This window comes from Aethina tumida, chromosome 2 (genome assembly GCF_024364675.1).
Source record: "Aethina tumida isolate Nest 87 chromosome 2, icAetTumi1.1, whole genome shotgun sequence".
NCBI lineage: Eukaryota > Metazoa > Arthropoda > Insecta > Coleoptera > Nitidulidae > Aethina > Aethina tumida.
The window spans coordinates 30,765,848-30,793,370 of record NC_065436.1 but is presented as its reverse complement, the minus strand read 5'-3'; the positions used below and the strand labels follow the sequence as shown (position 1 = coordinate 30,793,370).

General features: G+C 29.0%; 4 protein-coding genes and 1 long non-coding RNA gene across 6 annotated transcripts in view; 1 reads left to right on the top strand and 4 right to left on the bottom strand.

Annotated features, from left to right (window-relative positions):
* LOC109602171 (potassium channel subfamily T member 2) overlaps positions 1-27,523 on the top strand; it is a 258,306-nt gene that overhangs the window by 99,190 nt on the left and 131,593 nt on the right. The gene's annotated exons all lie outside the window — the stretch shown is intronic.
* On the bottom strand, positions 382-5,902 carry LOC109606104 (uncharacterized). 2 transcript variants are annotated; one of them, XM_049962410.1, is made up of 9 exons: positions 5,438-5,902; positions 2,018-2,410; positions 1,792-1,966; positions 1,672-1,735; positions 1,481-1,616; positions 1,252-1,420; positions 1,145-1,196; positions 594-1,089; positions 382-546 (listed from the first exon to the last, which is right to left on the bottom strand). In XM_049962410.1, the coding sequence occupies exons 1-9, from the start codon at positions 5,648-5,650 to the stop codon at positions 514-516; spliced, it is 1,731 nt and encodes a 576-aa protein (XP_049818367.1). In that variant the 5' UTR covers positions 5,651-5,902; the 3' UTR covers positions 382-513. The 2 variants fall into 2 exon arrangements, with proteins under 2 accessions (XP_049818367.1, XP_049818366.1); XM_049962409.1 differs by having other exon boundaries at positions 1,478-1,616; positions 5,438-5,901.
* LOC126264442 (uncharacterized) lies at positions 8,984-9,446 on the bottom strand. Its single transcript, XR_007547155.1, has 3 exons — positions 9,231-9,446; positions 9,126-9,171; positions 8,984-9,049 (listed from the first exon to the last, which is right to left on the bottom strand). It is a non-coding gene; the product is annotated as an uncharacterized LOC126264442 (long non-coding RNA).
* LOC126264440 (RNA-binding protein 47-like) lies at positions 19,580-21,125 on the bottom strand. The gene is made up of 5 exons (XM_049962411.1): positions 20,613-21,125; positions 20,275-20,543; positions 20,032-20,215; positions 19,895-19,979; positions 19,580-19,843 (listed from the first exon to the last, which is right to left on the bottom strand). The coding sequence occupies exons 1-5, from the start codon at positions 21,016-21,018 to the stop codon at positions 19,666-19,668; spliced, it is 1,122 nt and encodes a 373-aa protein (XP_049818368.1). The 5' UTR covers positions 21,019-21,125; the 3' UTR covers positions 19,580-19,665.
* On the bottom strand, positions 23,210-25,809 carry LOC109602172 (APOBEC1 complementation factor). The gene is made up of 4 exons (XM_020018499.2): positions 25,032-25,809; positions 23,747-23,918; positions 23,581-23,680; positions 23,210-23,528 (listed from the first exon to the last, which is right to left on the bottom strand). The coding sequence occupies exons 1-4, from the start codon at positions 25,728-25,730 to the stop codon at positions 23,372-23,374; spliced, it is 1,128 nt and encodes a 375-aa protein (XP_019874058.2). The 5' UTR covers positions 25,731-25,809; the 3' UTR covers positions 23,210-23,371.

Here is a 27,523-nt window from a genome sequence, read left to right as displayed (position 1 = left end):
AAAGCACACACCGCAAGCTTTTACGTGACTCTCCGTCAAACTCCGTAAATTGCAAAGTTCTCGAGATAAAGTGGGCTCAGCTCAACCACTCCGGTCACGTGTGGCGGCCGACAAGTTCCAAAAGAAGTTTTATTAAAAAATTAGGACAGGATCGAAATTGCGATGAGTTCAATGGAGCAACCAAACAATAATTAAGATGTTTTAATGAAAAAGGTATAAATATTACAAAGGCACAAACAACTTTAAAGGCAATTGACTCATGTCTGATACATAAATACATACAAAATGCAATAGCAACGATATAGCAAAGTTATACTAGTTCCTAATTCTATTAATATTCATATAAAAATAAAATATAGTGGATTTGTTATAAAAATTCAATTCACAATTATACATCCATTAAAAATTTAATTAAAAAAATAAAATAAAAATACGGCCCAAACATTATAAAGACAAAAATACATGACATTGAAGCAATCGACACTAAAGATGAATATATGAACCACAACGCATCTACAGAATATCCAATAAACCTCGTAGACCGTACTAAAACATTGAATTCAAATATAAGCATAACCTCTCATAAAACATACCCCTCCATGTTTAGTAGTAGTGGTTCTAGTTTTCTTAATTTCATAGGCAACTTTCGACAGTTCAAAGCCTTTTCCATTCCACATATCATATTCAGGATAAGCCTGATGAGATTCTTGTGTGCCAGTCCCATTTGGATTCTTACGATTGTCTTGTCGATCTAGATAACGCTCGAAAAGTTGCTTATGAGACAAACCATCGCTGTTAGACGTGGAAGGTTCATGCCCATGAAATACAGCTTTAAGCATCTGATCGTATATAAATTGTGGCGTCTCGGTGATGTCCTGTGTATAACTTGTTTCGTCATGAGCAGGTTGCACATTTGTACCTTGTTGATGGGTGTTCAAAACCTGCACGGAGTTCTGCACCGGCAAACTGGGACTCAACGAAGCTGGCGTAGAATATTCGCTCGAACCTGATGAAAGTGTAGGACTCAACGGAGGCAGGAAGTTGTGGCCCAGGACTTCTTTATTCTGGCCGATTTGAGCAGGTCGATTTCTGAAAATATAAATCTTGAATAACTTCAAGAACGAACGACGGAAATTGCACTTACGGAGAATGGGTTCTATGTTTTATGACCCAATAGGATATTGGGGCTCTTTCAGCTGAAAACACACCATATTGTTCTGTGAGTTTAAAAAAATGTATCAATTTACTAACCTAATTCCTTTAATATATATAGAGCTTCTTCCTCGGTGTACAAACAAATTGTGACGAACAATTCGTAAACTAAAACGTGTATTACTCTATTCATATCCATCCTACGTTGCACAAAATTATAGATTCCATTATGAGAAACTTGGAACGGGAAACAACACATCAAGTCGTACTTTAAATATAATAAATGGTTATATAAATAACGATAATATTTTGTCAGAAAACTTACTACCATTATTTGATTGTTTTCTGGTGGGGAATTGACCATTGTTGGGGAGTTGAATACTGTCACGGCGTTATTTATTGATGGAGACTGATTTAAATTATTCCCTGTTAGTGGACTATCGAAAATAAGTGTTTGTTGAGGCCTGAAATAGTGTGTGGGCAATAACAGATTAAAAACACAACATAAAAAGGACCTACTTTAGTTCTTTAATCATAGTTTCGGTTGGCCACATGACTCCCACATGTAATTTCTTCTCCTTGTCTATACATTTATATAATAATTAATTAAAACTACTGACTTGTCACCATAGCACTAACCTTGTAAATGAATGAAGAGTTCTTCAGCGTCTTGTCTGCCCAAAAATTCGACTAGAGCTTCATTACCTCCAATAGCCAACTTCTTCACTTTGGTTGCCTGCGCAAAACATTTAAGCAAACCAATTACGTTATCCACATTAACTCTATCCGGAAATATCAAAAGTAGATGTTTGACCTAAAAAAATAGTTTAAATAAGAAAACAAACCGTAATCAAAGCTACAAAACCTCATCGTGGCCAACGGGAATGGCCCAATCTATAAAAAAGTTCGTCCCGAACAGATTTATATGGGGGAAATGCATTTTCCGGACGTCAGACGCATGTCTGTGACTGTCGAATTGGATGATAACATTCTGAAGCAGGTTCATAGGCTGTGTGACGATGTGCTTGAAGCTGAACTGCTTCTTGACTTCCGCTTCGATTTCATCGAGGGCATATAAACCCGGCAAGTTGCTGATGGTCAGTTTGTCGTTGTCGGTCGAAATTTTTACGGTGACGACGTTCGTCAAGAATCGTTGTCCGTTCAATAGGCAGATGGCCCTTTTGGCTTCGGCAGGATCGACGTACGATACGTAGGCGTAACCACGGTTGTATCCGCTGTACTCTGTTAGTAGTCGAACCTTAAAATTTAAAGAAAATACAGATTGAAAGCTTGTGAAAAGTAAGATTTGATGTTGTAGTGAAATTATATGGGAGTGTTTGTAATTTTAGTATATTTCAGGTTACCTGTCAAAAATAATAACAATCATTGGCTACTGCTACTATAACTTGATTTAATGAGTTTGTTACTCTATTAATCTTGATATAATATAGCTTCTTAATAGCATAGTAATTGAGTAATGAGGAACTTCCAAATCTAATCTAAATTTAACAAAGAACCGTAACGTCCCGTAATCAAATTATATCAAAGTTTCTTTTTACTAATATTACATCAATTTTAATGGTAATATAATCATAAAATATATGTCTTATTTCATTAACAATGAAATCATCTTTTTGAATAGAAATCACTAAAATCAAGATTTTTTTAATACGATTCACAATATATTATTTTAAAAATATAGAAAAAACTACGATTTTGTGAAAAACAGTTTCTAAATGCATATAATTAAATTTTACATTAAAAATATTAATTAGTAATTATTATTACAATCAGATGATAAATTATTAATATTTAAAATTTAAATTTTTTAAAATATAAAATATGAATTATTAATATTTAGATTTTTAAAATTTAAAATTTAAATTTTTAATATTTAAATTTTTAAAATTTAAAATTTAATTTTTTAATATTTAAAATTTTAAAATATACAATTTAAATTTAAATATATAAAATTTAAATATGTAAAACTTAAAATTTAAATTTTTTAATATTTAAATTTTTAAAATTTAAAATTTAAATTTTTAAAATTTAAAATTTAAATTTTTAAAATTTAAAATTTAAATTTCAAAATTAATTAAATGTTTAAAATTTAATATTTAAATTTTTAAAATTAAAATTTTTAATATTCAAATTTTTAAAATATAAAATTAATTAAAAAATGTTAAATGTTAAATGAAGATTTTAAAGTAAAAATTTAGACAAAAAAATCAAATTCCAGATATACCCACATACAAAAAAATTGCCGTTGTTACCTCTCAGTTACTTTTTTCATATATTAAGGCGTTATTATTTCAATTTTGTTTTTTTCGGATTCTTTCTAAAAAATACAAAAACGGTAAAATATCTAAGGTAGTATAATCCTGAATTTTAAACAAAAACTAATTCAGTATCTACAGAAAATTAAGAACAAAATATATGAAAAATAGACAGTTTTTTTATGAAAATAATTCTAATTTTATATATTAATTAATTATAAATTATTATTAGTCAGATGGAGTTTAAAAAAATATTACATAAACAGAATATTAAAGCAAAAATACAACAAATTGTTTTTGCTCTCCGTTTTTATTTTTCATTTTTATTTTTTTTTAATTTCTTTTATGAGGTTTGTTTTCGATAAAGTTGCAGAATCCGCTACTCTAAAGAATATTTTCTAGCGCATGCGTCGTGAGGCGCTAGTTTAGCGCTTCTTGAACAATTTGCAGTGCAGTGATGTCACTTTGCAACGGTCAAAGTTATCGAATTATTCTTTGTGGTTGAATTATTGTTAATATTGCGTATTATACTTTTTATTTTTTTGGTAAGTATATTATTTTTTCTAATTTGATGATTATTGCTCATTAATTAAAATATTATACTTTACAGATTATATACTAGTGGCGTTTTTAAAAACAATATATTATCCCTATTCTTCTGGTAATTACATTCTTAATTTATTGGTATGCTCATTTAATATACTTCATAGTTCATTCTCATTTTTAAAATATTATACTTTTATTCCTTTAGTAAGAGATCATTTTTAATTTGTTGGCAGTCATTTTTTAAGTTATCTTACTTTATAGATTATTTGTGTGATGTATTATTATTTTTTTTGGTAAAATCAAAATTCCCGTTGTAAATTTACCTAATTATTTAATTAAGAACTTTTAATTAGATAGTTAAACTACCAAAGAAATATAGAGTAAATAAAAAATGATTATACTAATTAATAAAGTGATTAGCCGAATTTATCTTTTTTAGAATTCAACCGCATAACTGATATAAGCCATACATGAAAAACAAAATAAATTAAATTAAAATGAAAACTGGCAACTATGCTGTCTAAAATCTCCAAAACATGATTTCAAATCAAGTTGACGCATGCGCTAAAAGTATTCCTTAGAGTCGCGGATTCTGCAGTATTACCTTTTTGGTAGTTTTTTTTTTTCTTGAAGTTTAAAAGGAATTAAAAAAAATATTGTTTTAATTTTTTTTAATTCTACAAAATAAATCTTGAATGAATTGCGAATCTTAAACAAACACCGACTCAATATTCACAAAAAATTATGGTCAAAATATATAAAAAAACTTTTTTTTCAATAAAAATAGCTTTTATTTCTTTTATTTAATTAAATATGTACTGTAATTGCATATAGAGTTAAATTTACAATTCTATATTCATAAACGTTCAAAAATTAAAAAAAAAATGATTTTTAAAATTGTAAGGACATACTTTGTACAAATATTCCTTAAATATTTCAAATGTACATAAATTTTATATTTACAAAAAATGCTAATTAATAATTATATTGATTTAAAATATGAAGATAATTTTAAAGCAAAAGTACAGATATACCCACCACAATATTCTCGTTGCTCTTCAGTGACATATGTAAGACGTTAGACATTTTCACTTGAACTGTCACTAAGATGAATTTTATGTGTATGAGGGAACCGAGAGTACAAGTAACTAAATGTGTACGAACGAGACAGATAAATATATGCCAAGTGCGTTATTAATTTTAAGGAAAACGTCGATGCTCCCATAAAACTAATTAGTTAAGGATTTTTAACTACTATTTTAGCAACACCCATAAACTTCATCAGTACTCTTTTAGCTAATTGCGGCAATTTTTTATTTAATGTTATTTCTCTATACCCTTCTCGTACACAACTTTGGCGGCAAATTTGACATATCGCATAAATTATCTGGCACAAACTAACCTAGAACCCGGTTTCAAGTAGACAAAAAACACTCAAAAAACAGCACAAACCAGCAACTCACCTGATAAACGGTGCCGCACGACTCCACAAAGTAGAACAGATCTTGGATGGTGCAGCTTTTCGGCAAGCCTTTGATGTAAATTTCGGTGTTCTTGCCAGGATGCGGATGGTCCCTCTTTTTGACGATCAACTGTCCGTGATGCTGATAAATCACGTAGTTCTGCGGATCGGGACAGCTGTGGCCCAGGCCGAAGATGTCGATCACGGAAGACATTTCCCAACCGACGTCGTGGACGAAATGAACGAAAAAATAAGCATCACCACAGCGCAGTGGTGCAGTTCGGGTGGCGTGAACCTGATCTGCCCACCATTGGCATCATGCAGTTGCGATTGGCAACGTTGTTTCTTGGAATCAACGGAAATTGTGGCGTAAATAGTTTTTTGCATCTATTAACCATGATTCTCAGAAAATGATGTTTATTATTCTATATACAGGGCGGCCCATTTGAAATGAAAATACGCACGTAACTTTTTTTTCTCACTCGTTTTTAATGAGTGACCGCTAACAACATTGACATTATAACACTCTTATAATAAAAAAATGAAAAAAATTAGATTTCATTAAACATTATATATTAATTAGCCAGTACAAAATTAAAAATCACATTCTTTTAATGAATTTATTTTTTTTTTTTTGTTAACTAAAAATATGATTTCGAGGATATACTACTTGTGAGGACTAATATATAATAAACTATCGCTCATAGAGCAACAAATTAAAAAAACAATCATTTTCTTAAAAGAACATACACTGGTAGGAGTTCCCAAAAGCGGTATAAAACGCAATACTAACAGAGCCGTGGACAGGAAAAATAACAATGTATGATGTTAACAACTCTTTTATCAACGCATCCCGCATAAATCAAGAAATAAGCGAAGTCAGTATGTCGGTGAGTACCATAAAACGAATACTAAAAGAAGCTGGTCTCTATGGTAGAAAATCATCAAAGAAACCCTCCATTTCTGCAAATAATTGAGCAGTGAGACTACTTTTTGCTAGAGAATATATGAAATGGACAGATGGGCAGTGGAAATTTTGTTTTCCGATGTTAGTCGGTTCTAATTAATCAAATCTGATGGAATTTCATAGGTGAGAAGAGTAATTAATGAAAGGTATAAGTATATGAGACCTACTATGAAGCATGGTTGAAATCCGAAATTTAAGGAGGACTTTCCAGCAAGATAACCATCCCAAAAAGTCGTCTAAGTTAGTTAAAGAATAGGTCGCTTCTCAAGGAGCACGTCTAATGTCTTGGCCAGCACAAAGTACAGACGTCAATCCAATTGAAAACCTATGGGATGAAATTGATCGGACTATCAAATTTGAATCAACTCAATTGAAATTCAATATCAGTGGAAAGAAATATCGATTATACTGAAAACTTAATGAAATCAATGAAAAAAGGTATGTAGAAGTTATTAAAAATAAAGGAAGGCCAAATGTACGTAAGGTTGTTTTATTTTATTATTGCTCTACTGTTGACCCTTGAATTTTTGTCGAATATTAATAGATATCTAACTAAACCCTCTAATAAATAATTATATTGCCGTATTGTTGTTATGATCAGATAATTTCTAATAAATAAAAGTAGCTTTTATTCATTAAAATCAAATATATCAAATTTTAAATTAATTTATTAAATAAGAAAAATCAAATAAAAACTATTTTGGGAACGAACTATAATCATTGTTATATTAAAATAATAAAAAATATGTCCGTAAACTAAAATGTTTAAATTTAAATTTGTCCGTTTCCAACCACAAACGTTGATAATAGGTTCATACAAAAAGTTTTAATAAAACACTTTTTATACAATTTATTAAATAAAAAATAAATGCGGAATATAAAAATTGGAATAAAATATTTTAACATATTTTATTCCAATTGAACATAACATTACAAATAGACAAAATTATTAGATTAGAAATTATTTTCAAAAAAGACAACTTAAAGAACTAATTGTATCTAGTAAAATAGCCCACTACATATAAAAATTAGTAAGATGCAACCAATAGCTTATTCATGAAAAGAATAAAACCATCTAAATTATTTAAATAAAAAAATGATTGCAATATATCATAAAAATTTATAAAAACAGCTTATCAAATGAACACAAACTAGTATACTGTTATACCAAATAAAATATACTGATCGAAAAGCATTTGATATGTTTAAATTTTGAGAGACATTGTGCACGTCAAAGAGAGTAAGTCTGCAAGTTTGCCTCGTAGTGGAAGACTTTTACTGTCTTTGTCATGCATGCTGCCTCTTTCAAATACTTTTAGATCTCTATAAGAACAAATGAAGAATAGGCTAACAAATATTTGATGTTGATATAGCCGAGATATTTACAAAAATCTAAAATAGAATAAAATTTTACTTAAACAGCCAAAAGATACAATAAAAATAAACGACATAAAAAAAAATTCACGCAAAACCAATGTTAATAAAAAACAAATAGTCTATAAAATATTAAAAAAGAAACATAGGAAGGACAAGTATACAGACAATGTCTTAATAAAGAACATAATATAAAGTGATAAACAAATGTCTTAAAAAACAAAAAATTTCACAAAAATCTAGATTAAGGATAAAATTTTACTTGTATATAAAAAAGTTAAACTAAAATCTAATCACAGAAATAGTGAAAAAAGCTCTTTGTATAATACAATATGTTAAATACAAAAAGATCAAAAAAACATTGTAACTAAAAAACACAATTATCTATAAAAGCTTAAAAGGAACATAGGGAGGACAAGTATACAGTCATGTCTAAAGAACATAATAAAGCAGATTTTTATAAAAATTGAAATAAAGGATAAAATTTCACTTGTACATAAAAACTAAAATCTAAAATTTACAAGTTAACTAATAATGATAAAACAAGCACAAAAAAATTCTTGAAAAAAAAACACTTTGTTTAATACGATTAAACACCAGTATAGTCATGTCTTAATAAAGGGTATAAGTATAAAGTGATCCAAAGACATATCTAAACAAACATCTTAACAGAATGTGTACTGGTGGTACATTTCTTCGTAGTTATTCAGTTAAATCTCAATAGGTAGAAAACCATTAAATTTTTTAACCAACTTTTCGTATTTTATATTGAAATATATAAACAGTAATATATTAACAATAATCGTATCAATCGTCAGAAAACATACTAGTACGTGACCTGAATACAGTGTGTTAATAAATAAAGATTTTTACAAAATTCTAAATTAAGGATGAAATCTCATTTGTTCATAAAAAAGTTTGAACTAAATCTAATTTGCAGCCTTAAAAAATTAATAATGATGTGACAAGCATAAAAACCATTCAGATTTATTGAAAAAAAACACTTTATATTTAATACAATATATTAAAAATAAAAAACAAAACACAAATAAACTATTCAAAAAAATTTCATGCAAAATATTATAACTAAAAACACATAAAATATCTATAAAAGAATAAAAACATAGACAGACAGGAACAAGTATACAGTCATGCCTAATTACTTCATTATTGTATAAGTATAAAGTGATTAAAAAGTTAAATGACAAAAATCTTCATAAAAGGAGAGATTTTCACATCTAAATAAAGGATAAGTAACATCAATATTACCATCTGAAACAAAAGAAATCGTTAGTGTAGAGACATTTAAATAGTTTTGATTTTTTTACAGAACACCTCAAATACATACCTTGTTAAATATGTTAAATTTCATTAATAAGACTTCCCAGGGCGTGCTGTAACAAAAACAAAACCATCAGATTTATTAAACCTACACAAGTCAAGTATAAATTACCGCATTTAACTGTTCTTCGAAAAATTTCTGTTGCTCATCAATAAGTTCCTTTAATTCATCCACCAGTCTTCGTGGCTGACATTCGTGACTCCAATACCATACGGGGCGTCCGCGCGTACTAAATTGTACTTGTGATCCTTGTGCTGAACGTTTGATTGGTGTCGACGTTACCATCGTGTTGTAATTTGACGTGAGTAAATTGCCGGCAACGTTAGAGCTGGTGCCCGGATGTGTGCTGACTATCGTAGCCTGGGAGAGATTTGAAAGATCCTCAGTTATATCGCTGTTTACACTGTCGTACATCAAAGGAGCGGGAGGCGTCAAAATTGGCATATTGTACTTGCCCAATATGGGCGGACTGGCTCCATTCATCTTTTCGTAGATGGATGACCTGTTGGGCGACAAGGTCTCGACCTTCACATTATTGTGGAAATCGTTATAGTGAAAAGGAATGCTTGTATTCTTTAGAGCACTTTGGTCAGGTGATTGGGTGCTGTTTGGCTCGTCAGATGAAATGAGACTGTGGGTGGGAGAATCCCATTTGGATGGGATAAAGAATCCACGTCCTCTTCTGTGATAGGACCACGGCGAAGAGGATTGGGTGGGCGTTGCTGGCCTTCCAAAGGTGACTTTTTGTCTGCAAATATTGCACATGTTGACATATTGTTCACGTTTATACAAAAAGTGATACTTACATCAACTGCTTACGATATTCCGGACTTGTATGGGCGGTTGATGGTTTCGCCCAGGTAACCTCAACATCATCATCACTAAAGAATTCTAAAAACGAATAAGACTGAAACTAGTTCTTAGGAATTACAAGTAAGATGTTCTTACCGGTTAGCTCTTTAAACAACTCCTCCGCGTCTTCTCTGTTGTTCAAGTGGATGAAGGCGTAGTTTTTGAATTTGTAAATTTTCTGTATGTTACTCACAGGGTAAACGTTATTGATCATTTGCTTTAGAACATACTGTGGCATGTCCGCCGGCAGGTTTCGAAGGTACAGCTTCTTTACCTGAAAAACATGTTGGATAAGTTTCAGAGGTTTGAAAAGTTTCATGCCCCCTCCCTAAGCGGGCCGCCATTTAAGGCCACGCCCACGAAAAATCTAGAATTACTTCTCCCACCAACAACCAGTACTAGCGGTTCAAGATGGCGGTACTCGACTTACCGATTTCATGGTTTTATCGTCTACTTCGGGATAGGGAACTGACCAATCTACGACTATCTTACGTCCATTTATGTTCAGCGTACTATTGTACTTGGCTCGGAAATAGGCTGCCTGCTCATGCGTTCTAAACTCGACGAACACGTATCCGCGGTTTTGCAGTCTGTCCGTATAAGATCTGAAATAAATTTGTAAACAATATAATTTCACTGAAACTTCTTCATTCTTACATTTTTTTATATTACCAATTTTCTAAATAAATTCTAAGCAACATCTTACCTATACATAATAATGTCTACTATACATTTGCATCCAGCTTTCAACAGCTCTCTCCATATTTCATCTTTGGTAAGTTCAACTGGGATGTTGCCCAAAAAAATTCTTCTGTTGTTGAACGACATCGAAATTTTTAAGTAAGCAGCTAAAAATTAAAAATGTGTTTTAAAAACAATTTCTATAAGATAAGACACATTGAAATTACGTAAATTATGAGTTAAAATTAAGTGAAATATAATGAATGTGGTTACGTAAAAAATTGTACCACAGATATAAAAATACATAAAAGACCAGTTTGATTTTTACCCACTACAAATTTATGACATGTTTCATCTCTTTTTCCAGGTATAATCTGACCCTTGATATTTGAAAACGAACGAACACGTATTCAATCGACAAACGGGATATGTCTAGTTTTTGAAGTAATACTTTAAAATAAATTATTTGGCACTTTAGAACCCAATTGGTTCCAGAATGAGGACCAATTTAGATCGAGATGACTGTTAAAAAGTTTGCTGCTGCTAACGAAAATTCAAATAGTTCTCCACATTCTAATGTAACAACTGAATGGAACTTGAAATTTTATTAACTTGTACACAGTTGATTTTCATTCGATGGTATTTATTTCAGTACCGTTGGGCGCCTAATTGAATTACTGCTCGTCTCTTTTGAGATTAGTCCTTAAGTATAGACTCTAGTTTAAGTAAAATCATAATTTTAAGATAGATTTATAATTGTTAATTGGTAAAAATGTAAAAAAATAGTTTTTGTGGTTAGACTACTCAAATTATCCTGGTCTTCTTTAGATTTCGTGTTTTATGCATTGGATATATTTAACTTCGTTTTGATTTTTAATATTAGTTTATATCGAAAATATATAAACTTTCGTTTTTAAGATAAATTTGGGTGAGAAGGTTCTGTGATATAACATTTAACCCAAATAGCAAAATTTAAGGGCCTCCTTAAATGGGTATATGCTAAATTTCATAAATAGAATATTCATAATTCTCTGGAAAATTTATTTTTTTGAGTAGTTCAATAATATTAACTGTCAAAAATATACAAATAATCTTATTTTTCAGGAATATTGAAATGTCATACAAATACTATACTTAAATACTTTAAAACTCAAATTTTTGGCAAATTCATTATAAAATTAATAAATTATGTGGTTGGAGGAAACATGAAGTTTGAGTATTAAAAGTATACATAAATTAATGCTTTTAAAACACAAATTTTCCTAAATGCATTGTAAAGTTAATGAATTGTATGTTATGAGGAAATATATAATATAATAAATGCCATTTAATTGAACGGTAGAGTGAAGAAAACATAAAATTTGGGTATTAAGTTTTAGTATAAGTAAAGCATTATTAAGTATAATAATATAATAATATACATAATTTAATACTTTTGAAATTCAAATTTTGTAAAATTAATGAATTATGTGTGGATATTATAATAAATTCAGTGAAGTGAACGGTGATTTTGAGGAAACAAATATAATTTGGGTATTAAGAGTCTTAGTAGAAGTATAGTATTATATGTATAATTGTTAGATTATTCTCAAATTATAAATTCATAAAAAGAATATGATTTTTAATATTTCCACAGAATTATGAATATGTATAATTTTTTATGAAATTTTGTATATACTATTGTATAATCTAGTGGTTAGATTTTCTATAAAAAATTTTCTTAAATTTTCATGGTTTTGGTTTTGGGCCAAAAAACGTATTTTATCAGTAATTTATATGCTTTACAATAGAAAAAGTTTGTCCAAATGGAGCAAAAAATACGAGTACTGAATGGATCTGAAATTTCACTTATTCTAATTATTTGCACCTTTAAACGAAACATTAATGAATTTATATTTAATTTAAAAAAATCCAAGAACAGACATGTCAAAAATTGAAAAATTGAACTCTTAAGGAACATAAATGTAATTTTTTTTAAATTAACTTGAAATGTTCAATAAAAAAAATCAGATCAGTTTTGCAATAACTTTAAAAAAACGAGTGTGAGTTTAAAAGATTTCATATTTTAACAGTGGAGACAGTTATACATCGAAATTTCAGCGAAATCCAATTATTCGGCATGGAATGCCCCCATTTAGAGATGGGAGCCTCTTTGTGCCTTTCATTTCGACAAACAATAAGATTATTCTTACCTTGATTCTCCCGGAACGGAACCTGCTGCAGTTTCAGCGCCTCCGATGCCGCTTGTGGGTTCATGTAGGTCACATAGCAGAAACCCCTGTTCCGATTGAAATTGGGATGCATCATCAGTCTGATTTCGTACAGCACGTCCACCGACTCGAAGAACTTCGCCACCTCCATGATGGTGGCGTCGGCCGGCAGCTGTTTGACGAAGATCTCGCAATTTTCCTTTGGCACGAAACCCTTTCGTTTGGCTGCCGATTGAAGCGTGTATTGGTAATAATGTTTTTCGACGTAGTACTCCATTTGTAACCGACACGCGACCTAAACGATGTCCGAATGTTGGCGCGGTTACGAAGTGTTTGCAATTTATACGAGGCCGGCGGGCAAGAGGGAGGGACGAGCGAGGAACCGTCGGGCTTTCAAAGAGTACCGACACGAGTAGGTGAAGCCATTTCATGGAATTTGTTTACTAAGATTCGTACACAGAATTTTTCCCTCTAATTATTTGATAGTAAATAAGATAATTATTTTGAGTTGCAGGACACTGTATTAGTTAAAGTGAAATATACAAATATCTTTAGCAACAATTAATAAGCAAAATAAAACAATAATTGAAAATAATTATAATTTTATTTTTATTATTAATTTAAACAAAATAATGTTTAGTTATTTGTAATTATAATTATATTACAGTGTACTATAAAAAAGGTTTTCTACATATTTTTGATATTTCAACTTTAATAAATTATGTATTTTAACATTTATAAAAAATAATAATAATTTATTTATTATTTGAAATTTAATATTATCTATAAAAAGTAGACAAGGAGGATCCGTTAAAATATATATTTGATTCTTAAATAAATGTATGGGTCCTGTATAATAATCTAAAACGCAAAAAGCAGTGGTTCTCTCCAAATGAATCATCACGAAGTACTGCGAAGCCAGGTTTACATCCCATAAAACGCTTATGAGTGTTTGGTGATGTATTCGTGGAATTGTTCACTTTGAAGTCCTGAAGCCTGGACAAACTTTTAATACAGAGCTTTATGGAGTAAACCAATCTTTAGTATCCGGCCACAGAAAAGACCACACGTGCAAGGCAAACACTGAAAAAAATTAATGAAATGTTGTTGGAGGTACTGCCACACCCGAAATTACACTCTCGAATTTCTATTTATTCCGATTTCTACAACATTTCTTAGTGACAAAAAATTAAAAAATTTTGATTATAAAAACCGATTGATTTTTATCGGTCCGGCATGGAAAATTTTTTTATAATACATACACAATAATATGTAAATGTATTCGTTTAATTTTAATATATGAAATAAAAGTGAATTTATCCAAAAAAACATATAAATTTGTATTAGAATTGTTTTGAAATTGCATAAAAAATAAAAAAGAATCAAATTTTTGATTTTTCTGTTTAATTTATGTTTAATAAAATGTTCAAAACTATAAAAAATAATAAGTTGTTAAAATCTTAAAAATGAAAGACAGTGTTTTATTGTAATTAATTATTATGCTGGTTTAGGAATTAATTTCATTTTAAGACAACAATATGTGATTTTAAATACAGTTCAAATTAAATATTATCGATTTTATTATATCATACTTCTTAAACTACTTGCGTCCCAATACAAATTAACCCGGGTTTTTCAATGCTCAATTAGTAATAATAATAATAATTTATTTAATTTACTGCATTGTATAATTTTACATCTAAAGATTTGAATTAAAATATATTTATACCATTTCTAGCATTTGATTCTTTAATTTCCATAAAAAATAAAGTTCAAATTATTTATTAGAATTAGATATGTCATTTCTTTAGATCGTTTATAAATAAGGGTTTTTAAACCCTAAAAATAACTTTTTTAATGTATAACATTTTTCATAAATTATACTGAAAATAATGTGTGTATATTGAAACATACAAAAAAACTAATTTTAAGATATTCACACCATCTGACGTTTAATTTAATTATTCTCTCAACATGAGGAAATTTTAATCATTAAAACAATATTAAAATAATTATTAAAATAATATTTTTATGAAATTATTTGGTATAGTTGGCTGCAGAGTGGCATTACCACTTTCCAAACAAAATGCTTTGCGACCCACTCTCGCTAAGCCCCGCCCAGAACCCCAAAAAATGTAGATCGTAAAACTCAGGTATACGTAACAAATGGTCAAGTGTAACAGGTCAAAAAATTTACTCCTTAGTTATTTAAGAAAAAGGAGAAATTACACAAAGTAGTTTATTACTAATAATATTAAACAAAAGTAAAATAAAACAAAATAGTACTACTAGGTGACTAAATGCTAGGATTAAAACTAACTCTACATATATGTAATATTCAATATATTATTATCGCAAATACAAATAAATATAAAAACTGTAAAAAGAATTGGACAAATATGATAACTAAAACCGACAGAATACGAATAAGCTTAAATAAAATCTCGTCATTATTATATCGAACAGAAAATTTCTATTTATATTTCTTGTAGAAAATTGAATGCTTTACAAAAAGAGAAAAATAAAGTTTTTTATTTGTAAATAAATCCGTTCAAAAATATTAAATCACGATAATATTTTGTAATAAGAACAAAATAATGAAAAGAAATGAAAATATTGAATAAAAGGAAATATATTCCAAAACAAAAGATGCGACATAACTTATAAACTGTTACTATGTCTAAATAAACTCAAATTTTTAAGAATATGTTCAAAATTTATGACTTAAATGGATAAATTTAAAATATTTATTAAAATACTATTAAAATCAGTACATATCGGGATTCGATAGTTATCGATTAACTAACCACAGGAGACTTGTTTTTTGAAACGTTTAATTTCCTACGAAAATTATGTTGGGTATTTTATAATATTTACTTATCTAGGAGTTATAAAAGTTAGTGGTAAAAACAAATTTTTTTCTTAAATTTGTAAGATTTTGACAACCGATATCTTCTAAACGTTAAGGGCTATGAGCAATTTTAAATTTTCTGTACGATAGCGAGATATGGATTTTGCGAGAAGGATCTTCTTATTAAAATTAAAAGCTCATCTTTGGAGTGCCTACGAACCAATTTTTCAGTATCAGAAGTTAAAAAACAAAAATAATTGATTGCCTATGTAGTCGAGTCGGAAGGGTACTTTTAAAGAAGTTGATCGGTTCAATTTTTTATTATTCATAGTTTGTGTAACCATAGAAAATGGTTTCCAAAATTAAGTTGCGTGTGAATTTTGTTTAACTCTTTAAAATAAAATATTGTATATATTATAATATTATCTATTTATATTAAACATATAATGCATTCTTAACTAATTGAATATAATATAGGCCTTTCAGTTAATTATTGTATTTTAATATGTTAATGGTCCTGCCGATTATGAAACATTTGATGGACACACAACTAATAGTGTTTTTTATTTATATTGTTGTCCCAGTTATTTTATTTATGATACATACGTATTATTTTTTATACAATGTACCCCAGTTCCCTTTTCATTCAGAATTATTAAAAGAAGTAAAATAAATGTGTTTAATATTTAATACTTAAATTCAATAAACATATTTTGTACTTTTGTTTTCAATAAATATAATTTCTGTAAACAAATTTTTTTAATCCCTTTCTTGCATGTCTTTTAAATACTCTGGGTCGTGGAACATTTCAAATTTTAAAAAATGGCTCGAACTATCAAAGATCTATTAAAGACATCTGAACTAAATTGTTATTATTATTATTATTATTATTATTATTATTATTATTATTATTATTGAATTAATGTATTAATAAATTAAATATAAATTCTGGAATTTTTCACTTATTTATCATATGTTCTATTTCTTTTATAATAGAAATAAATTTATAAAATGTTACTTTATTAAAACAGTCAAATAATTTTATTTTATCATATTATTTGGTTAAAATTAAGTTAAAGTTTTTGTTTAATATCTAATTTAAACACAACATTTGTATTTAATCAATATATTTTTTTAATTTTAACATTTGAAATCAGTTCAATTAAATAAACTCTTAATAATTCCGTAAATAAAAAAATTACGTAAATTTGAAAAAGTATATAAAAGAAATTTTCTGTTTTGGTTTTCATTGACCTGAACTAAATTGTTATTATTAATAATATTGAAACTGTCGTGCTGTGGAATTAATAGTCTATACCAAATTTATTCTAAAAAATACTAATGTTTAACATTTAACATAAATTTATAAATAATCATTTTATAATTTATTAATTATACTTCTACTCAAAAAATTTTAAATTTACAGAAATGTTCTACAATTATTGCATTAAGATAGTCACACAAAATTACTTATTAAAATACAAATAAATGTAAAATATGTAATAATAAAAAATAAAATTAAATTTAATTTTGTCAAAAATAAACCTATAAGTTACAAATTTCATGCAAAAATAGGTTTTTAATTAGAGAATTACGAACTACAGTGTTTTTAAGACTATATAAAATAGTCCACAATGTTGTAAATTGAAACGTCTTAAATTACATATTTCGTAACTGGTTTGTGGAAGTATTCTGAATGTTAATGAATTTTTTTCGTTGAGTAACAAACACATTTCAATGGAAAGTAATAAATCATTATCTTTAGGACTCCTAAAGGTGTCACGAAACGGGGAAATTTCAAAAATAAAGAAATAAACACTACAGTATTGTGTGTACACCCCGTTTTTATTTATGACCTGTGACCCTATTTCAATAACATTTAATCCACTACCTAAAAAAATATTTGTTTGATAGTTTAAACAAATATTTTTCACGAATATTCAACAAACATGAATATTTAATGAGAATTGCAGTAATATTTCATTTCTATTACATACGTAATTAAAAAACATAGAAGTATATTTTTGTGTGTTCAAAAAATTAAAATAAAAGTGTCCTCGAATTCGTCATTTTCAACATTGGAAGTGGAATGAAAATATAACAATGTTATAACAGGAACTAAATTTTTGTAAAATACGAAGATTGTATTAATAATAAGGATATAGAATGTCAGATTAATAACTTGTTAGTTAGCAGATAATATTAATAAAATATTATTAGAAACAACAGTTCAAAATAAATCCAAATTGTATATTTTACATGTTTATCGACAAAATTTTATAAAAGAGAATGAAAATGTACTTTTATTATCTGCCACTCTTATTTTATTTAATTAATTAATATTGTCTACTATAACTAACAAGAAATTAGTCTAGCACTATTTTACTTAATAAAAAATATGTTTAAATTTAAAATCCAAAATTAATACTATTGTATAAATATTATAAAAATGCTCTATTATTTATTACCATTCACTTTGATTGATTATATATTAACAATAATGATTATTAACTAGTAGTAGTAGAAGAAAATATTTCGTTCGACAAATTCTATTTTAAAGTTATTTTTTAAAAATACGCTTATCCTTCGGTTTAAATTTTTATGATCTACCCCAAATTGGTATTCATTCCTATTTTTCCTATACCTGTTTGCTAATTACTGCTTTTTAGGGTACTGTGCGGAGCTTACGATGGTGGTTCGTATAAGATTTTATTTGCCAAATGGTAATGCCATTTTGACAGTCAGATTTTTTTTAATTAAAATAATTCGTAAGTATATAAAAATACTATACTCTTTTTATTTATTTTATTGTGCTATTCTTAATTGAATACGGATATTTTTCTTCAAATTTTGTAAAAATTGGTGTTACACATTTATTCTTAAATAGATATTGGTTAACAAAATGTTATACAAAATATATTAAAATAAAATACTACTATTATTTTTCAAGTTTATCAGCAGTCTTAATTATCAAATATTAAACTACATTAATAGAAAAAAGAATGCAAAAACAGAATAAATCCTAATCTTTAAAGTTCTTAATTGAAATACACGTATACATACCTGTATACTTATTAAAGAAACCAGGTAATAAATAGAAAAAGTTACCAGTAGAAACACATTAGTAAAAAACATTACTTAATTATAAAATGTTGAATTACATTTGTAGAAAAAAGAATGCAAACACAGAATAACACCTAATAAAAAATAAAATATTAATATTAGTGGACAGACGAAGCATTTATCTTCAAATTTTGTGAAAATTTGTGCTATACATTTTTACTTTATTAGGTATAAATTTAAAAAATGTTATGCAGAAATTGTTAAAACAAAATACTACAGTTAATAATCAAGAAGTTTGTTAGCATTACATAGACTTAATTATAAAATGTTGAACTACATTTATAGAAAAAAGAATGCAAAGACGGAATAAAACCTAATCATTAAACATTCTTAATTGAAATAGACATATCTGTATAATTATCCAAGAAACCTTGTAATAAATAAAAAGTTACCAGAAGAAACACAAAAAATATTAATATTAGTGTTTATCTCCAAATTTTGTGAATATTGGTGGTATATATTTAAACTTAATTAGGTATAGGTTTAACAAAATATTAAATACAAAATACTACAGTTAATTATGAAGAAGTTTATTAGTACAACACAGTCTTAATTATATAATGTTGAACTACATTAAATAAAGAATGAAAGACAGAATAAATCCTAATAGTTAAAGGTTCCTAATTAAAATAGACATATCTTCATAATTATCAAAGAAACTAGCTAATAAATAGAAAGTTACCAGAAGAAACACAATCAGTATTTGAAACAGTTTTTTATATTAAAATAAACTGTAACTGTATAGGAAAAAACTGCAGTTCCTCCGCAAGGTTCTGTTATTCTCAGTGGCTCAGTTTGCCTCAGAAACTTGATGCAGAACTGAAGTAGTTCAGCAGTTAATAGCCGTATCTTGTACGAATTTGGTAATCTTCCTAGGCGCGTTAGCTCCAGTTGATTGTTCCAATTTTCTGCAATCTAGATTTAATGATCTACGTGGATAAGGTGGCACAGTAAATGGTTTCGCATTTACTTGATCAATGTTCCTGCGACGATTCAAAAGCGCGAGTCTAAAAAAAATTATTAGTTTTTCGTAGTTTGATTCGACTCGTTCTACTAACTCATCTGTATGGTCCGGTAACTTGACCTTCTGCATCTTCGGGAGAGCCCATTCAACCTGAACTTTATTGCCTTCTATTCTAAAACCTAATAAAAATTTTAATTATTATTGTTTTTTCTTAATAAATTATGAAATTACCTTGTAATTGGTTGAAAGCTTTGCGGGCCGCCTTCCTTTTGACGAAATAGACGTAGGCATGATTTTGGTTTATATTTTTGTAAACGTTTTGAACGTGCACGTGCTGCAACCTTTTTTTAATCGCCCTCTTCAAATCCCTATCCGAAAATTCCAACGGGATGTTCCGCATATACAGGGTACGCATCTAAAATGTATTTTAAAACGTTAAAAAATGAACACAACATAGAAAAAATTAATTGTTACGTTGGTCGGCTGATCAACGCCGCATCGAGGAGGGCTGGTTTCAGCCCAGTCCACCTGCAGTCCTTGATCTAAGAGCGTTAGATTGTTCCACACCAATGAGTGGCGAGCGATGGTGGCCTGGCGGTGGCTGCTGAACTCCACGAAGCCGTAGCCTCGATTGAGGTTATAGTCGCGACGACTGGGCAGCACTGACACCCGCTGGATGCCCTCCAAATATATGTTCAACAGATTTTTGACGTCCTCCTCCGTCACATTCGGATCTAGACCGTCTGTGAATCGAAAAAAACGATTCGATTTGGACAATGGTGACGTCACTTGTTTTAATAGGTAATACTCACTCAAGTACAAAGTGCGATTGTCCACGGACTTCTCCACGACGATTTTTACGCCGTCCTCGAGCTCCAAGCTGTCCAGCTTCCGGATCGCCCGGTCGGCGTTGTGCATCTCGAAGTACGTGGCGAAAGCGAATCCCCTCGACCTGAACTGCGAGTCGGTCATCATGCGGAACTCGTAGAGGCGACCCAGCCTCTCGAACAGCGGCACCAGCTGGTCCTCCATCACGTTCTTACCCAGCTTGCCGATGTAGATCTCGGAGCCGCGTTGGGGCCGCGGCACCTTGATGGCGGCCGGGTGCGTGTAGATCCTCTGGCCTTTGACATGCTCGAAGCGGTAGCCCCTATATTCGCACAGGAAGGACACGATGTCCAACAGATCCTGGTGCTGTACTATACGAGTGCGGTTCATGATGGTTGCAACACGTGTGCCGGCGAGTCGACCACTTGTTTGAGGCGCGGGAAACGAATGAGCTGATAACGGAAAGCTCGCGTGTTGTTGGTACGACTGATTGTGCACTGGACGGTAAATGATTACAGAGAAATGTTTCAAATCACAATAAAGTAATGTCGAACTAACTTATGTCATTTATCAATTTGATTGCCAAATAAAAATTGCATGGAGATGTAAAATTATTATCTGACTCAATACCCGGAAACGGACGAGTTGCGAAAACTTTTACCAACTTCATAAAATTTATTAATTTTACTTTTTTTCGCAATCCTTAGTCGACGGTTCTAATATTAGTAATTAATTCTCATTATTATACATTAATAATATAAATTATATTTACTAAAATTTATTTGTAATTTTTATTCATAGCTAATTGTTTTAACACGTAAAAATGGATTGATATTCGTTGACCCAAAGGTACAGTGGTTGCCATAAAAATAGCACAAAATTTGAAATAAAACATTCTGTAAAATATTAATTAATATTATACTAAAATTTATTAATAGTTTTTAACCGTAACTAATTGTTTGAGAATAAAAAGATTGATATTCATTGTCTCAAAGTACGGAGATTGCCATAGTAATAGCTCAAAATTTACAATCAAAATTTTGTAAGATATTTTATAAAAGAATTTAATTCATATTTAGTCCAGTCTATATGAAAAATATATTTCAAAGTTCTATACAATTTTTGTTGCCTTTATACATAAAAATTATTTTATGAACCGGAATCGTAATACTTATTCTAATACGAATTTATTAATATTAATAAATTACTGACATTTATTAATATTTTTTAATTAGTGCTGATTGTTTTGGAAATCACGTTAAATGGATATTTTGTTTTTTTATTGCTATTGTAACGAAAATATTGTGTACTGTATTTTTATAAAAAAAGACACAGAATCTGGTCAATAATTTTTTTTTTAATTTAACATTATTTTATTTACTATTCAGTCATCAGTCATTAATATTATTAAACATTCAATGAATGAATTGATTCAAAATACATTGGTTGTCATAAAATAGCACAAACTTTAAAATTATATATTTTATAAAAGGAGTTAATTAATTGAAAATGTAACAATTTAATAATACAAATTATAATTACTGAAATTTATTAATATTTTTAATGATAGCTAACTGTTCATTTTAAATATTTTGTTTTTTATTGTGATTGTAACGAAAATATATAAACACATTATAAAATTATTGATTTTTACTGATTCATTACAGTGGTAGACATAGAAATGACACAAAATTTAAAATTAAAAATTGTATAAGATATTTTATGAAAGGATTTAACTCAAATTTAGTTCAGTCATTACGAGAAATATATTTATTTAAATATTCTGTACGATTTTTGTTTTTTTTATACATTTAAAAACGTTTTGGTTGGCTAAATAAATATATTTACGTTTTGTAGTACTATTTATCAATACCATTAAATGTAAGAATTTATTCTTAGTAGTATTTCTAAATATTGCTGACGTAGTTGAAAATGTATGATCACATTTATTGCACATAAACAACTCTTAATTTAGACGATGTTACGACTGTTTCAGAACACAACGTTCTTTTATTTTATTAAAACTGCTGAGATGAAATATGAACGTAGATTTAGTGGATATTTTGATACACTTGTCATAATAGACTAATACAATGGTTACGTTATATTCAATTTAATCACCGCCTCGGTTTCAATATTTACAAACCATATTTTATCATAAGGTATTTAATGATTGTAGAATATATTTTAAAATACACAAGTGCATTATAGAAGTGGATAATTTGAATTATTCTAAGAATGTGAATACCAATGACATTATACTGCAACAAATATATTATTGTTAATTAATTACACGGCATAAACCACTGGTTAAAAAAATAAAATAAAAAACAGATTTCAAAAAGTACATTTTATTTTTAAATTAGGTACTCTATAATTAAATATAAATATATGAGTATATGAGAAAAATTCCAGCTTACTATTACAGTTTTATGTAAAAGTCACTTGTTAACGTGGTAGTTCTAAAAAGTTAAATAAAAATGATTTATGAAAATATTACATTTCATATACATATAATTTTGTAGAAGTATAAATATCAACTTAATAAAAATAAACTAATCTAAAGAATAAAAAATCATAATGTTAAAAGATTAATTTTTAAATAATTTAAAGGTGTACATCAAATTTTTCAATTTCAGTTTACGAAAAATGATTATGAATACAAAATGGCACATGTAACGCATTCCTAAATTATTATGCCTACAATTATAAGAAATAGAAATTCTATTGCGACAGCCCCCTATTATTCTTCATTCATGTGGAGGTTTTCCAAACCAGAGATGCAAGTTTCTACACTATCATTATTCGTGATGTCGATTATTTTCTCAGTTCCTGACTTTTCGATTTCATTCTCGTAATCTTCTTCTTTTTCTTGACGTTGTCGGCGCAACTTTTTCTGTCTGAAAATTAAAAATATACAACACTACCCCCTTAAAAAATGTAGTTACTTACTTGGATTTTCCTTTGGTCATCCTTTTAGGCATTCTAATTCTACCATATTTTGGAGGAATTGACCAGTGAACTTCTATCGGTTTTCCATGCCATGTGAAATCTACAAAGTATTATAAAATATTAAATTAAAATTATATTAAATTTCTCATAAAAGTGATCATTTTACCATGTAATTGGCCATAGGCATATTCGGCAGTTCTTCTATCATTAAAATGGACAAAGGCGTAACTTCCGAGCTTTTTTACCTTGACATCGACTACCAGAATATTTTGAATAACTGATTTCAACGCCTTACCCGTGCAATATGTGGGTAAACCCTTTAGATATAACACTTTTACCTGGAACATAAAAATGAATAAACTTTTGCCTCATTGGTTTTAAAAAGTTAATTTCAACCATTTTAGTCAATTATAATGGTAAGCTTTGGTTTTATTTTAACAAGACCGGGAATTATTAAAACATTTAGAGAAACTGACCAAGTGATAGTCACGAAAAAAATAGTCTATAATTTAGTAAAGTAAATAGGAAATTCTTGTGAAATTCTTCAAACTAACCTTTTTTGTAGAGCGTTCAATTTCCTACTAAAAGTCATTTTTTATACGATCAAGTAATGACGAGATATGGATTTTGACAGAAGAAAAAATGGGAAACTCGAGGTGAGGAGGACTTTCCTATTAAAATTATCAAAGGTACCAATTTTTCAGTGCCGGTCCATTTTTTTGTCCCATCCTAATTGTATAGTTAGTAACACAATAGTTTTTTGAAATATTTTTTTCCAAAAAATTTAACAGACATGCTCTAGATAAAATGTCTGTAAAGCTATTAAGTTTGATGATGGAAAATTAATTTTTGGCATACATTTTAAACAAGGTCTTATCTTTTAACGAACTATTATTAACACTTCAAAATTTTATACGAGGTGTTTAATTTTGAGCATCTTAAAACATCAATTTATTAGTTTCATTGGAACACCATGTATGTTTTAGCACAATTAAATTGGATATTAAAAAATTTATTGATTCATATAAGGGTTCCGTATATATAAAATGATATTTTTTTAACATAGATTTTGCTATTAATTTTATTATTAAACATGGAAAAATGAAATGAAAAGCTTTGTTAATACTTATTTTTGTTTTTACGTTATATATAATTACATGTAGAGTTAAAAAACAAGCATTTGATAAAAAATTTAATAAAGTATGGAATTTTATTAGATAAAAATCTTTATGAAGTTTAAATTTGATATACCATTAACGGTTTTATAGTAAAACAATTTTATTATTATAAAACTATATTTAATAGAATGACCTCTTTAAGGTTATTTTAAAGAAAAATACAAAGTTAATAAAAAAAAGGGAACTTATTACTATAATAATAAAATCGTCTACGAACATAAAACTATGAAAACTACGCAGTTGATCAGAACAGGTAAACTACTTTTGACTTACCTCCGCCATTACGTTGGGATCGACAATGGGTAAGGGCTCCGCCCAGTCGATGTACAGCTGCCTGCCGAACGCCCGCAGGTTGTTCGGGGCGAAGTCTCTGCGTGCCAAGAACGCCAATCGGTGATTCTCGAACTCCACGAAGCAATAGCCCTTGTTCTCTTCCTGGCGTTCCGGATTCGGGTACATGATTATGTCCTTGATGCCCAACACCAGCGGGTTCAGCAGGTCGTAGACGTCGCTGCGTCTCGCCGTACGCGGCAGATTGCCCACGTACAGTCTACAGTTGTCGATGGAGTGTTGCACGCAGAGGCGGACGTTCGGCCTTAAGTTGTAGTTGTTGAACCGTTCGACCGCCCGTTTGGCCGACTTGTAGTTGAAATAGGTGGCGAACGCGAAACCGCGTCCCTGATCGTTGAAGTCGATCATCATGCGGAACTGGTACAGCGGTCCGGCCGCCTCGAACATCGGTATCAGTTCGTTCTCGAACACGTTCTTGCTCAATCGGCCGATGTAGACCTCGCAGCCCTTCGGCGGCGGATCGAAGCCCATGGACGGGGGCGGCGAGCAGATCCGCTGCCCGTTCAACTGCACCATGGTCCAGCCTTTGGCCTCGCATATCTCCTGGACGCTGGGCATGAGGTCTTTGTACACCTTGGACATGGTCGGCGCGAGTTCCTCGTATAACTGGTTGATGTCCATATTGGTGGTTGATCGTAGGTACTTCTTCGAACGCAACTGGCCGTTGACAACAACGGTGCAATAAAATGCTTATTAACGACCGTTGCGGTTCACTTGTTTCTATTGGTGGGAGAAAGCGGGTACGGTTGTCATTGGTGCAGAGTTGATGATTGCAGTGTTGCATGTGCATCGTTGCCCGGGTTTCAGACGGTGCACTCTTTTTTTAAGTTACATAAATATTTGTAAGTGAAAGTGATAATAATATTTAATTTAAAAATTTGTAGAAAGAAACGGCCAATAAATTTCTGAGATATATCAAATATATATATATATATATATATATATATATATATATATATATATATATATCAGTTTAATCACTAAACTTTAATAAAACACTTTTTAATATTTTTTCTTTAATATGTAAATTCATATTTATGTACATTTATTTACATTTTTAAATATGGCATTGACATTGAAGTTCTAAATATATAAAGTGATTCACTTAATTCATTCATTAGAAGTTTGTGGAAAATATAATGGATATTGATCTGAATTTGTTAATTATTCCCAAATGGTTATGTATACAATTATAAAAAATAGAAATGGTAATACACTAGTATAGTCTCCTGGTAATCTTAATTCGTGTGGAGGCTTTCCATAGTATAATAATTATCCATCTGGAAAAAGAAAAATGAGCGTTATTTTTACATTGTTAGTAACATTTCTGTTAATATTAATTTTATATATAGGAAAGGTTTTGTAAAATTTAATTTAATAATAATAAATAATAACTTTATTGATGATTTAAGATGCACAAAATTAAACTTATAAAATTTATGAGAATTTATGATGACTTCTTATAGGATGATCCTTGTTGGAAATTACTTTTCTAATTAATTTTGAAAAAAAAGTATTCCAGTTTTGCCCTAAGTTACATCAGTTATGTTAACATATTTTTAATAGAATACTCTGTACATTTATGGTTTTTAAATTTTACTTGTAAATGTAAATAACACCAGGTGTAATATATCTAAATCCAATAATTTTTGAATTCATTTTTTCCAAAAAAATTGACAGGTTGAAAATCTCTTTTTTGCATAAACGCTAACTGAGGAACATCCTATAAAGGACGATTATTAGCACTCCTAGACTTTAAACGCGGTAGGATGGTTCTTGCTTAACGTGTATAGCAAGAATGAATTTTTCAGCATCAAAATTAATGGTTCTACAGACATTTTAGTTAGACCATCAATCTGTCAAAATTTTTAGAACAAAATTATTAACTCAAAAACGGGTAGAGGTGTAGGTCATGGTCTAGCCGTTTTATTTGCAATTATAAGTTCAAAAAATCCTGATATAATTTTCGACGTAACCGTAAATGAGATTTTGTTCAAAATAAACTAAAAAAGTAGTTTTCAAACCAACTTATTGTAAAAATATACGTATGAAAGTACATTTTCATTAAAAGTCGACGAAGATAATCATTTCGTTCTCAGACCTTCAAAAAAAATAGTACAATATATGAAAAAAATTACCGAATCCTTAAAATTATCTATTTAGAAATAAATAAATATTGGAGGTTAATGTATATTATTAGTGCATTTGTATTGAAGATCCAGGGGACTGAAGAGAGTAATCTAAACTGGTGTAACATATAAAATGGTTCAAATTAAAATGTTTACAATATATACATATTTATCCAAAAATAGATATATATATATATATATATATATATATATATTAATATATATATATATATATATATATATATATATAAATATATATATATATAAAATAGATATATATATATA